Source organism: Sebastes fasciatus, chromosome 4 (genome assembly GCF_043250625.1).
Source record: "Sebastes fasciatus isolate fSebFas1 chromosome 4, fSebFas1.pri, whole genome shotgun sequence".
In the NCBI taxonomy this organism is placed as follows: domain Eukaryota; kingdom Metazoa; phylum Chordata; class Actinopteri; order Perciformes; family Sebastidae; genus Sebastes; species Sebastes fasciatus.
This window is the reverse complement of record NC_133798.1, coordinates 9,035,606-9,049,162: the sequence shown is the minus strand read 5'-3', so window position 1 is coordinate 9,049,162 and position 13,557 is coordinate 9,035,606. Positions and strand designations below refer to the sequence as shown.

The 13,557-nt window shown below is 41.8% G+C and overlaps 1 protein-coding gene across 1 annotated transcript in view; it reads right to left on the bottom strand.

The window, feature by feature from the left end:
* tmtc2b (transmembrane O-mannosyltransferase targeting cadherins 2b) overlaps positions 1 to 13,557 on the bottom strand; it is a 114,230-nt gene that overhangs the window by 36,536 nt on the left and 64,137 nt on the right. Inside the window, exon 3 of the mRNA XM_074631828.1 lies at positions 423 to 1,269. Coding sequence (XP_074487929.1) covers positions 423 to 1,269 — 847 coding nt within the window. The remainder of the gene's footprint in view (positions 1 to 422; positions 1,270 to 13,557) is intronic.

Genomic DNA, 13,557 nt, shown 5'->3' with positions numbered 1-13,557 from the left:
CCACTTTAAACAGATTGATTGATGTGTATAAGAAGATATGTGATAAAGAGGTACAACTCCTTGGAACAGTAAAATCAAGTGTTTTTTTAAAGAATACGTTTAGCCTTGAGTACACCAGTCTCATTTTGCTTTTGGGGCACTGACTTGAGAGCACTTGTATATTCTGTGGTAGGGCTGAGTGATGAAGAGATGACATTTTGAAGCAGCTTGACTTTGAATTATTCAGGGCGGCAGTAGAGAGACAGCAGAACACATTAACAAATTCATAACCGTGCCTAAGAGCTCACTCACTGTTCAGACAACGCAATATGATGGGTGAAAGAGGCTTTTGGTGTGGGAATGTGTGTAAAAGTGCATAAAAGTGTGTATGCACACATGCTAGAGCAGTCGCACCTGTGTGCATGCTGATTTGAATGACTTACCTTTAGCAGGATTGACATAAATCCCTGACTTGTAGAGCATCTCCTCATTCCGCCAGTCCCGGTTCCTCAAAACAGTTTTGACACCGAAAAGAAGAACCACGGCAGCGCTGCAGTACACCAACACCGCCCTGGAGGACCTGCGTCGCAGGCGGACGTACAGGGACCTCATCCCCACTGCCACCAGCAAGCAAAAGCCCATGCTGGGGATGTACAGTACTCTCTCTGCTATCACAAACCCCACGTAGAAAAACAAGTTTGTGGCGGGGAGGAAAGGGATAGCCAACAGGCCCAGAGAGAACACCACCACATTTTCAGTGGTGGGCAGTGGAGTCCTGCTCTCATAGTGCTTTTTGGTACCATTCTGTGCGCTATTGATGTGAGCGTCTGTGTGGGAGTTGTTCATATGTTCATGATTGTTATATTGGTAACTGTGTCCGTTACTGTTCCCATTTCTGCCGTTGGTGTAATGATGCGCTTTGCCGTTGGTCTCTTTGCCCTTAGCCGTCTGGTGCGTCCACAGGCTGAACCAAGCCAGCAAGAGCAACCCAAGGTAGAAGACCACCGTGTGAAAGTTCCTCCAATCAGCAAGGCTCCTGATCAGAGGCAAGGTGTCCATCGACCAATCGAAGCTGAGCGTGTTTGGGCAAAGGAGAAGCCAAAAGTTGGCGCCAGGCAGGTAGGAAAAGGTTAGCGTCCTGGTGAGGAGCGAGGGCGAGTCGGCTGCCGGGTTGTCGGAGTTGGAGAAGTTGGGGGGTTTGTTGCCCATCCAGTAGAAGCGGCAGGCCAACAGGACGGCTCCCCAGGCTGCCAGCAAAAACACATTCAGCAGCAGGTGGACGTTCTTTCTCTGAAGGACAAAGAAAACACAGAAACAGTGATCAAACCCTCAATCCACAGGAAAGGAAGGAACGACTGTTGGAGAAAACATACTGCACATGTGAGAGCATCAAGCCAAACCTAGTTTTCTGGGTGGTTGTAATATTTTGGACCTTTACATTCACTATGGATTGCAAATTGGTCAAAGGAACGCCTGATCTTACATCACTTCAACTCTCAAGAATGAAATGGCTGCTACATGCTCACGATAGTACAGCTGGATAATGAATAAATCAGTTCAGTAAATCTTTTTCTTTTTTGTTATTGACACTTTAAACCACTTTTTAAGCCAACCAAGAAAACTTTTTGTTACAGCCAGAACACCCGCACTGAGTCAATTCATCAATTGTTTATAAATGAAGGTGACCTTAACATCAGAACTTTCCATTCATGCACACATTTTTTTTCCTCCATGGCCTCCACAGACGTATCAAAACAAACAACTATTTCAACTCCATTCATCATATTACAGACTGGATATTAAACACTTTCCCAAATGCTGTGTGGGAACCCTCATGAAATATTTATAGTGTGTTTGGTTGTTTAATACTTTGCTGGCAAAGCGTTGAAAAATGACTGGCTATATTTCCAATGCTAGGACCAACTGACCTTTCTTATTGGGCTCATGTTAAAAATTCCATCTTAGAAAAAATGTAGAGCTTTTTCTCAAATCAGCAGCTGGAGCATGCTCAGCAACGTCCACATGTGCCTTGCAGTATTAACTTGTATTGTGCCTCAAAAGCACATCAAAAATGGGAAATAATTCAGTAACCACAGGACGCAACAAAATGATCAATACATGAACGATGCAGGCTGCAGCGACGGCTTGTTCCATTACTCTCAGCAGTCTGAATCTAAACCTCCAGATCCTAGATTCTTCCTCAGATGAATTGCTTTTCATTATTTATCCTTAAACCCAAGGCAACACAGGCTAACCTCACATTACTTTTATCCCAGTGGATGTGATCTTTCTTCATCTCCACGTACCAAAGGGCACGAACATGTCTCATCTGTGATCATAATCTTCATACCACCACTGCTTTGGGGGTGTACTATTGATTTCCTCGCCTGTCCATTGTCATTTACAGATTGTATCTGTGAAGAGATGCTTCAGTAACCTCTGGGGACTACGAGGGGGAAAGCTTTGTTGTCTGCTAATGATTATTGCTAATGAAACGAGCTGCAGCTCAATACTCAGGCAAATAAAGACTGGAAACACAGGAGACGGCACTATGACAACACTATGACAGCTAATTAGAATATTTGCAGTGGTGCAATGGAGGGAGTAAACACAACAGCCTGAAAATACAATGCAATCAAACACATTTATATGTTCAGGGTGTATACTGAAGAGTGAAAGAAGAACTCAACTTCAAAATGGTTCCTTGTTTTTGCAGCCAAAGAAATGTAGTCACTCCAACCATACTATTAAACCTGCAGTAGGCAGTATATTGTTGGCATCATTGGGCAAAAAATCCATAATAACCTTTCAGCATATTGTAATTCAAGTGTTCCGAGAGAAAACTAGACTTCTGCACCTCCTCATGGCTCTGTTTTGTAGTTTAAAATCAGCATTTTTACTGTTATAATATGTTTTATTTACTGCTGTGTAGAAGGCCAAAGCCTTTGCAAAAACATGTGCACTGTGTGAACAACAATGTACCGTATGTCATGTGTTTTGAGTGAAGAATATAACCATTTGAATAGGTCTCTGTTGGTTCAAGGTTGCGGAGTGGAAGAATAGATAAGACAATGTCAAAAGTGTATAAAAAGAGCGTGTAGGATGCAAGGGTTAGGATTCTCCCACTCTGCAGACTGAGAGCCTCGTCTCTCGAATAAACAGACAAGGAACTCAAAAAATCTATGTCTTCATGTTGCTCATTGAAAAAATACTATATTTTTCAGGCTTTAAAAAATCTAGCCCGTGACGGGAGACTTTGACCAATCACAGGTCATTCCAGAGAGAGCGTTCCTATTGGCTATTCTTTCAATGGAGGCAGCTGTCAATCACAGCTTGTCGTGCACGGTTTAGCTGTAAAATTAGAAAGTTTGCTCCGACTGGTGGGCGGTGCTTGGTATTTCCTCAACAGATCTCAACATGGCTGCCGGGTCACAAACATTCTTATTTTACAGCTAAACAGTACACTACAAGATGTTTCTGAAAACATTTGAGGCGAGAAATAGGCATTACAGTAACAGAATATTGATTCATATTTGATCAGTGCTGCCTAATTTGACCGTTTGATCAGAGTTTGCGAGTGATTGACAGCTGCTCAGAGACGGCAAGGCTCCAGCTCGGCTCTGATTGGTTGTTTTCCTCCGGTCTGTGAAATCTTGCAGATGCCATTACGAGCATTGGAGGAGACGGAGGCAAATGATTTTTCTCAGATTACCTCTCTCAGTCACTACTGTCAGGATATAGTGACCGCTTTTAAAAAAATAACTTTTTAAAAATAATTTGGCTCCAATTCTACCCACTGCTGCTTCAAGTGCTTAGTAGAGCACCAAGTGCACTTGTTGTACGGCTAAAGCACAACACGGTGGAGCTGAATATTGGCATATAATATTCATAGTTGTTTTTGAAAATATCACAAACGTGAAAAAAAAAGTACTTGTAAAGGTCAACTCTGTCAAACCTTCGCTGGAGACCTGACAACAACCCGTGGTGCAGTATGTCATGATGATAGGCCACTGCTGAAGAAGTTATTCGCTCGCTCGGCAACAAAAGGTCATCATTTCAATCCGCATCACCATTTCTCATTAATTTGAGCCACTGTCAAACGTGTTACAGTCAACTCCCCGTGAATTCCAGGGAAAGACCGGACACAGTAAAGAACAGTAATATATTTTATATACTGTAGTATGTAATATATTGAATATACAGAAGGCTATAATTATGGGAAATAGTATCAGATGGTATTTAACAAGACTAAATGAAGAGTATAAAATCAAAGTGCTGTGCAGGGTGAACCATTTCAACCAGTCAACCATAATGAATCTACTTTAACTCGAAACCCACTGTGACAACGGATGCTCGAACATAAAAACAAAAGACCACAGCTAGGCAACTGAATATAAAAACAATGTGCCTATGTATGTCTATGCCAAACAATTACAATGATCTCAATGCTATTAAAAATAAAAACAGGAAAAGTACTAACATCTGTCAGTACATACAGATTCAACTGATAACATGGTGCAAGGTTCCAAAAATGGGAGCAAAGTGGGGTTTTTATCATGTGAAAATACAACTGAAACTGTGCCAGTTCAAGTGAAGGCTAGAACAGAAACGTCATAGGTCATGAGGCAAAAAATTATGTTGGAATAGTCTAGTAAAAAATTAAATAAATAAGTCCCGTTTCCTGTGGAATAAAGAATAATACCATGCATATGGATCATTTTAAGTAGCCCTCAATGACACAAAGGAATGCAGCATCCTGCTGATTGTGGGACTAACCACTGAGGCGCGCTTAAAAACAAACATAAAACACATCCATAAAGACAGAGAGATCCTTTTATACACGTCAACTGTTCCCATTCTTGCTGAGAATTAGATGAGAAGATTGTTACCACTCTCACATAATAAATATAAAAGCTAACAGCTAGCAGCTGGTTGACTTAATTGAGCACAAAGAATTAGCTTAAGAAAGTTTGGCATATAAACACAATGACATTTTGTATACTTTGGGTTTTGTACTGAGTAAACAAACAAGATATAATGTGTTCATTTGTGAGCTTTAGAGGTGTTGGTAGGTGGATTTTGTTACCTTTTGGACGATGTAGATGTAGGAGATGTAGCCTACCATATGATATGAAGTCTAAAATAACTAGCGGCTGTCAATAAATTAAATTTTTTTATGGTGATTAATCGCATGATTGTCCAGAGTTAATCACAATTAATCACAAATTTATCACACATTTTTTATCTGTTCAAAATGTACCTTAAAGGGAGATTTGTCAAGTATTTATTACTCTAATCAACATTGGAGTGGGCAAAAATGCTAATTTATGCTAATGTATGTTTATATTTATTATAGGAAATCAGATAACAACACAAAACAATGACATATATTGTCCAGAAACCCTCACAGGTACGGCATTTAGCATAAAAAATGCTCTAATCATAACATGGCAAACTCAAGCCCAACAGACAACAACAGCTGTCAGTGTGTCAGTGTGCTGACTTGACTATGACTTTCCCAAAACTGCATGTGATTATCATAAAGTGGGCATGTCTGTAAAGGGGAGACTCGTGGGTACCCATAGAACCCACTTTTATTCACATATCTTGAGGTCAGAGGTCAAGGGACCCCTTTGAAAATGGCCATGACAGTTTTTCCTCGCCAAAATTTTGCGCAAGTTTAGATCGTTATGCAGCCTCCTTCTACACAAGCTAGTTTGACATGGTACCAATGGAGTCCTTAGGTTTTTTAGTTTCATATGATGCCAGTGTCTTCACTCTACAACCTAAAAGAAATTATTGACATTATTATTATTACAACGCATTATTATCGCGTAAACTTTGAAAGCCCTAAAAATAATATGTTGAAAGTACTTTTAAAAAAGTAATAAAAAGTTCCCAACAAACTGCTACTTGTGCACTAATTAAAAATATGCTCAAATATATTTTAACAAATCGAAAAAAGTAGTTACACTGATGAGACTCTCCAAAAATATCAATGGCATCTAAAATAACCATGCCTTTTAAAAATACAACTGTACAGCCCACACTGAAAATCTGTCATTTGAACTTTATATGAACTCTTGAGATGGATGGATAGATGGATGCAGATTATCCTCTTCAAATCTCACACACCAGGTTTCAATGTGCACTTTGAGTCAATCCCTAAAATCACTGGAGTGGAGAAACGGAGATCCCGTGGCCACTTTTCAATCTAAGCAGGTGAGCAGAAACTCTTCAAAGAGATGAAGAGGGCTGAAGTGGTCTGCGAGGCCCAGGGGCTGTACTTTGTGCAGACTTTGCCAGAGAGGCTTGCTGAGCAGGGTTAATACATCTCAATCACTGCTTCGGGGAGATCCAGCTCGGATTTACGAGGCTCTTCCACAAGCTCTCAAGTCGCCTCTCTGGCCCAAACGTGGGCTTACGAGACACCAACTCAAAGTTACCTTAGAGCACTCTGGAGGAGAGACTGGAAGAAAATGCTTCCTCTATTTTTAGAGCGATCAGGTCATCGAAAATTGGGTGTGATATGCAAGGGGGGCACTGCGCCAGGTTCCCAACCAGACAAAACCCAGAACTCCTCTGAGCTAATTCCTGTGCTGTTTATGGCTGTTTCATGCAATACCTTTGATTCTGCAAAGCAGCTTTGTTCCCGCTGTGGTTAGACCACCGTCCGTAGGGCAACGAGGTGGTATGTGTGTTCCATGTTTTTGTGTATACAAACCTGGCACGGCTCCCATACATACTCATACCTGGCCCCGTGACAAACAGATATGTCATCCTGACTCTTCCCAGACGCAGCACACGCTCAGACACCGCCACCTTAAACACATCCATATGTCGATGCCGAGGACCGAGGCGGCGTTTCATTTACATTCTCGTGCTTCACTTGCACATTGAGATTTTCGACGCCGAATAGAGTCAGTATTGAGAACATAAAACAATCCTTTGATTGCACCTCAGCACACATTTGTAACCCCGCCGCTCCTCCTCTTGGCCTACTTTTCCAACTGCTCTGACTTTCTAAGGAAAATAAATGTGAAAGCAAAGAAGTATACAGGCGGCAAGCAAACAGGAAGGTGATCCAGAGATGATCTGGGAGGACACATTACTGAGAGGACAACATGAACCCCAAGTCCATGATCTCTTGAATAAACAAACATGTGCATCCTCGCTAATATGCCTGCAGTTTAAAATGTCTACTATTCAAAAGCATAAGTTCAATTACCAGCCGGGCAACGGCTCCCCGGGTGCGATAGCTCTATTATGCAGGAAAACCAAGGCATTCCAGCTTTGTGTCTTTTGTCTATAATCCAGTTTAGTCTGAAATAAGTGGTTTAGCACAACCCCGTAGGAGGCATGAGGGCAGTGTTTTTTTCCCCCTTCCCTTTAGTGTTTCAGGCGCAATCAGTTCAGAATTGAAACAATTTAGCTTTTATAAGCCAGACATGTGAATAAAATATCCTTGGAGATGAAATGCAAAACAGGCCAATTACAGAATCCCTATTCGTGCCTTTGCCTGCCTTTTTTTCCCCCCTCTACACTTTGATTAGGTTGAATTGACTGAGAAGAAAACGCTTTTCTTTTTTTTTAACATCAGCTAGAGTGTTGTGAAAGAAGGTTTGTGGCAAAATAAAGAAGAAAGAGCGCAGAGAGAAATTTAATTAATTAGTTTAGAGAAAGTACTCTATTCTCTGGGTACACAACAGGCCTTTTTGCATACTTGGCTGATGCACACCGTACCATTTTTCAAGAGTATTTTAAGAACAATCCATCACACGACACATCTAACTAGCCCGTCAAACTGTGACTGGTTTCACACTCTAGCGAGCCGATCCGAGAAGTGAAAGAAGAAGTGGCATGTCTGACCTATCCCCTCCTCTTCATCATTACTGAGATCAATTGTCTGCAGAGGGCCTTTCATCAGGATCCAGCCTCACATTGATAGACTTGTAATGGAAGTGAAAATGAGCTCAGGGTACCAATCAGAGAGTATAACCACCTTCAAAGCCTTCAGACGCACACACATACAGACAGCTCAAATTCGGTAAGAACACCAAATCCCCGTTAAATAGTCTGCATAAATCTTTCTACGGGTTTGATGGATAGATACGCACCGTGTCCTTGTTCCTTGACCGCTGGACCAACTAATCGAGATTGTGGTTGATGAACCACGAATCCCCCACCTATATATTCTCCTTCTTATCAGCTGCAGCTGTTGTGATCCCCTCCTCTGAGACAGTAAAGAACCTTTGGTTGTAAAAAACGGATTGTTAACAGGCAAGACAAGATAAGAGCCCGACTATTGCACTTCCTAACAACGTGTTATGGATTACCAACAGCTGGCTCATGTTTTCAAAATGTGATTAAGCTGATGCCTGACAATTTGCTCTCACATGCAGAACGTGTAGGCTGTTGCATTTTGTTTGGGCCCATTTCATAGTCATTTATGCTACAATAACGGAAAACAAATTGGGGAATATTTCTTGCTGAATTTACAGACTGAGAAATGTGCTTATATGTTGCTGTTTTTTGCGGGTTGGATGAGAGGAGTCCGATGAATATGAAGCCAAAGCAGCCAGTTAGCTTAGCTTAGCACAAAGACTGGTAACAAACTGAAAGTAACAAAATCCGCCTACCAACAACTCTAAAGATCATTTGTCAACATGCTATATCGCGTTTGTTTAATTTGTACAAAAACCGAAGTGTAAAAACAAAGGGTCTTATGGGGTTATTTCTTGGCTGAGCAAGGTAACTTCCTGGAGTCTCTGTTTCCAGTTTTTGTGCTACACTAAGCTAACCGGCTAGCTTCGTATTTACTGTAGGCTACAGATATGATGGTAGTATCAATCTTCTCATCTTACACTTGGCAAGTAGGTGAATATTCATTCAAATAAGTAGGCCTAACACTGAGTTTTGACTAAGGGGTGAAAGTATTGAAGTTCTTGGCGGTACTACTCGGCTACCCCAACCTTCATCGCTTGATATTGTTCTCCTCCCACCCCCCAGCTTCATGCATCCCTGAACACATGCTTCAATACCTGTATGGTGTAGAAAGAAATTGGAAACACTTGACATCATGTATAACAAATTATTTATTTAAATGGTGAAAGTGCTGCAGAATGATTTGTAAATGTTGACAAAACTTTTTGAGTTTTGAGTTGTTGCGACTTAAGGGGGGCATTCACGTGAATTTTACCAGACAGGAACTCGTATTTCCACTTATTCCGACACCACATGAATGCAGCACAAATGCCCTATATCGCAATATCAATAAAAGTGAAACAGCATGGCCACATGTGTCAAGAAATCAAGCTTTCATTAGGAATATTTGATACACTACACAGTTGTACCGGCAGAGATACATTAAGTAGTGCACAGATGCTGTTTTCACGCATAGCACTTGGCGTTTACTCGCGGAGGAGCGCAGTCAGACCCCGCGGATCCAAGCAAGTACGCAGGCGGAGTGATCACTCCCCATCTGAAAAGACTGAAAAGACCTTAAAGCGTGTACAAACAAACAGACAAACTATTAGCAGATGTGTTTTCTTGTTGGAAATGCGATCGTGAGTATGTTGTAGACTATGTGGGTTTTTGCAGGCAGCTGCTGTCCCGTCTTTGCGGTAGTACCGGCACTGAGTCTTTTCCTGGTACAGAGTACCGGACTGTACCGGCCTACTTTTACCCCTGGTTTTTGAAAAATGTAAAGCTAAAGGGCGACAGGTGCACTCACTCACCTCAGAGAGTTAGTGAACACCCAAGGAGTGTCTCTTTTTTCTCTTTATTTTTCACAATCTACTTTACAAACTGAGGTTCAAGCAAATCACACCTTGAGTGATCTCAAGGGCGCATGCAATAAATTCACATTCCTCAATTTGTCATGTAGCTAAGATAAGCTACATCAGTGCTGTCATCACTTTAGGATAGATAACCCTCTATAAATGGCTGTGTGTAGGTGCAGTACATAGTTTACTCAGTGGCAAGAGGACAACTGCTGGATCGCTGGCCGCATGGTGCGAAAGGTTACGGAGTCAAACCCCACGGCGGACCTGCCTCGCACTGCTCATGATCAAAGCTTTTAACCCGTGTGAACCCATCAGAAAAGCCACAGAGTCAGCCGGTCTGGCTGGCGGATAGACTGAGCACTGAGATGTGAGAGGGAGAGGATCTGCCTCTGAAACAGCAAAGCCCTGGAAGAAAAGGCCAGTGATGAGCAGGTATCCGTTGGAGATAAACAACTGACTTATTGACTGTGAAACATTAAAGATAAGAGAATTAAAAACATGCGGTTTTCCAGAGGTGATGGGGATATGTGTGAGGCCACAAAGGAGCTAGGTTGTGTGGTAATGTGGTGCTGGATGAAAGCCCCTGACAGGTAAAGTTTCTATGCTGAATGTGAATAAGAGCAACATTTTCTCTTTTAAGTATTGCTACCCATCTCTAAAGCCAAAAGGCCTACTGTGAAAAACAGAATTTAAACATGCGTGACGAAAGCAAATAAATCCGAGCATGAAAATTTCCGACCGAGACGTCGTAAAAACACGCCAGCTCATGCTCTCTCGGTCAGCTTTTATTAACCATAATCACTGAACCAACACGGGATTCATTTCTTTCGAAAGCTTCACTCAACATTCCACCTCGTCTCACCACGTCTCCCTTTAAAACACACTTATTTTAGATGTTCCAATCACGCTACGAAACGTCTTCTTTTCATGCTTGAAGCCAGATGATCCCTGTTTAGGGGTCAGAAAGGGTCTCTCTCTCTCCGATGTCATAATCAGAGTACATTTATTCTGTCATCAGCGGCAATCAGGCATCTACAGATTTATAACGGCATAGGAAAAAACATATCTCAGTCTGTCAACCAGAGGGTGCCTCATGAGGGGATGAAATCTGAACTTCTGGTTGGGGTTTAAAATGGAGAAGTGTGTTATAGGTAGGCAGGAGGAAGATGAAGGAGGGCCCGTGGCAAGGAACATAAACAGTTAATCAATGGAAAATCCTCCGCGTTGCCAAGTTCTCAGCGGTTACTGAAACGTGAGTTGATAAAATGTATGGAAAAGCAACAAAACTTCTCACTTCATTTGACAAAAGTCACAACAGTTTGCCCTCTTGAAGTCCCAACTCACGCACCAACTCCATCCGTTGACTCAAAGAGGTAAGAAAAACGGCCATACAAAAGTGCATTTGCCGGGTCAGACTGCCACATCAAGGTCATACATCGCAATTCTTAAAAGTAACAGGAAAGACCAGAAACTGAACTCTAAATTCATCTTCATTAGTACTCAACACAAACTGAAGTCATATTCGGGAAAAGGCGAATGTGTCAGGCAGACCAAACATTAAGGACATAATGACAATGGAAAACCAAAGTCGACTCAGAACCCTTAACATTTCACAGGGGATATTTATTGAGTGAAGCCACAGTAATGGTTTGAAAAATAAACTGAGGGTTCCTTATTTCTGCTCTTTCGTTTCCCGTATTTATTTGTACTGCATGGGCCAGCTAGACTGTGTGACCACTACTGCAAATTTGCTGTGACAAGATGCTGATTCAAGCTCTGCGGAGGGGGATGAAATGTGGGCTGGAGGGCTTTATGCTCCACGCTGCTCGTGGACTCTGTGCTGTTTCTGAGGCATGTTGCCAGTTGCATCCAAACTAGATTAGTCCTGTCCATGCATGGATTCCCAGTCATTACTGTGCATTTGGGAGATCAGGGCCATTGTATTGCAGTGTTCAGAGAGGCGGTAAGCTCGTACAGAACATGCATGAATGAGACGCACAAAGCCAGAGCTGGGGTCCAAAGAGAAAATGTCTGATGCTGGATGTCGAAAAATTGCTCCGATTGCATATTTTCTCTGAACCGCTTCTTTGAAAATAGCTCTCCCTGGTGTGTCACGTTACGTTGACCACCACGTCTCAGTGACAGCATGCCATTTGTTGCTGTTTATACTGGCTGATAACAAGCACGAGAGAAGCTCAGGAAATGTAAAAAAAGTGGAAAGACTTGTGGTGTGGGATGACGACGAACAGCAGACACGAGCGTCAGCCATAAAGCCGTCATGGTTCATCACCAAATGATAGCGTTCCACTTTTAACCAATTGAACCATAAATGTTTCACAGATCAACGCAGTCGGAGGATAGTGAGAGTGTCTTTCTGAGAAACAAGACTACAGTCACAAGGTTGTACTTAAAGCTGGAGTAGGCAGATTGGAGCAAATATGATTTAAAAGACAGGTAATCTTAAAAAAAATCATATGCCTCTGTCCTGCGGTGCTCCTAATGGCATCTGTAAGATTTCACAAACCGGAGCAAAACAACCAATCAGGGCCGAGCTGGAGCCTTCCCGTCTCTGAGCAGCTGTCAGTCACTCACAAACTCCGATCAAACTGTCAAACTAGGCAGCGTTGATCAAATATGAATCAATATTCTGTTACTGTAATGACTATTTCTCGCCTCAAATGTTTTCAGAAACATCTTGTAGTGTACTGTTTAGCTGTAAAATGAGAAAGTTTGTGACCCGGCAGCCATGTTGAGATCAGTCGAGGAAATACCAAGCACCGCCCATCAGCCGGAGCAAACGTTCTCATTTTACAGCTAAACAGTACACTACAAGATGTACAACCTAAAAGTTGCATTAATGCATCAAAGAAAATAGCATTAACAGGTTATTATTGTGAACTTTGACAGCCCTAACAAGTGATAATAATGCATCATTAGCAGTTGAGACAGACTACTTTGTTGATAAGTAATAAAAGAGAATACACACACAAAGGAAAGGTGCTGTTATGTTTCCAAAACCCAATTAAATACATGGAGCTTTTCACAGAATATCCACCAGGTAGAATTAACTTTGAATATCAAAAGGGCACTGCTTAATTTGTAAAAGGACTGGAGTCGTAGATCAAACTCATAAAATCATCACAGAATCGTAAAACTCACTCAAGGACCATGAAATTACTTTAATTTGTAGCTTTCAGCAAAAACGGTCTATGAAATATGGCCAGAGAGAGAATGAAATATAAAGAGCACTGAATAGAGAATGATAGAAAGCAAGACCAGACAAAAGGAAACAGAGGAGAGATGCAACAGAAAACAGAGAAACCGTCAATGTTGTGGGAGTATGATGGCTGATATCTTTCTGTAAGTCTGTAAGCCTCCACACGTCTCCATGCAGGCTTGAACTCCCACAAGGGCATGATAACTCAATTCTACAGCAGGTATGCCCCGAGATTACCAATGAATCTGGGGATCGAGAGAAGAATCTCCCAGATGTGCTGGTGCAGAATTCAAGCACCTGTATGTCTCCTTCAGGTGCAACACTCCTGTGACAGGATGGTGAAGGGTTTTCACAGACAGGATATTAATGCATTATTAATTCTTAGTAGGATCTCATGCTGGGGATAAAACCAAATGCTATGTAAATTTGTATGAATAATATAATGACAGCCTAGTTATATTATGTTACTTGAAGAGAAGTTTTGGGCCGAGTTAACATGCTGTTGCTCACAAAACCAAGACTTGATCACACATAAACGACAGGATTTAATCACTGCGAGTCTCTACTGAATTTCCT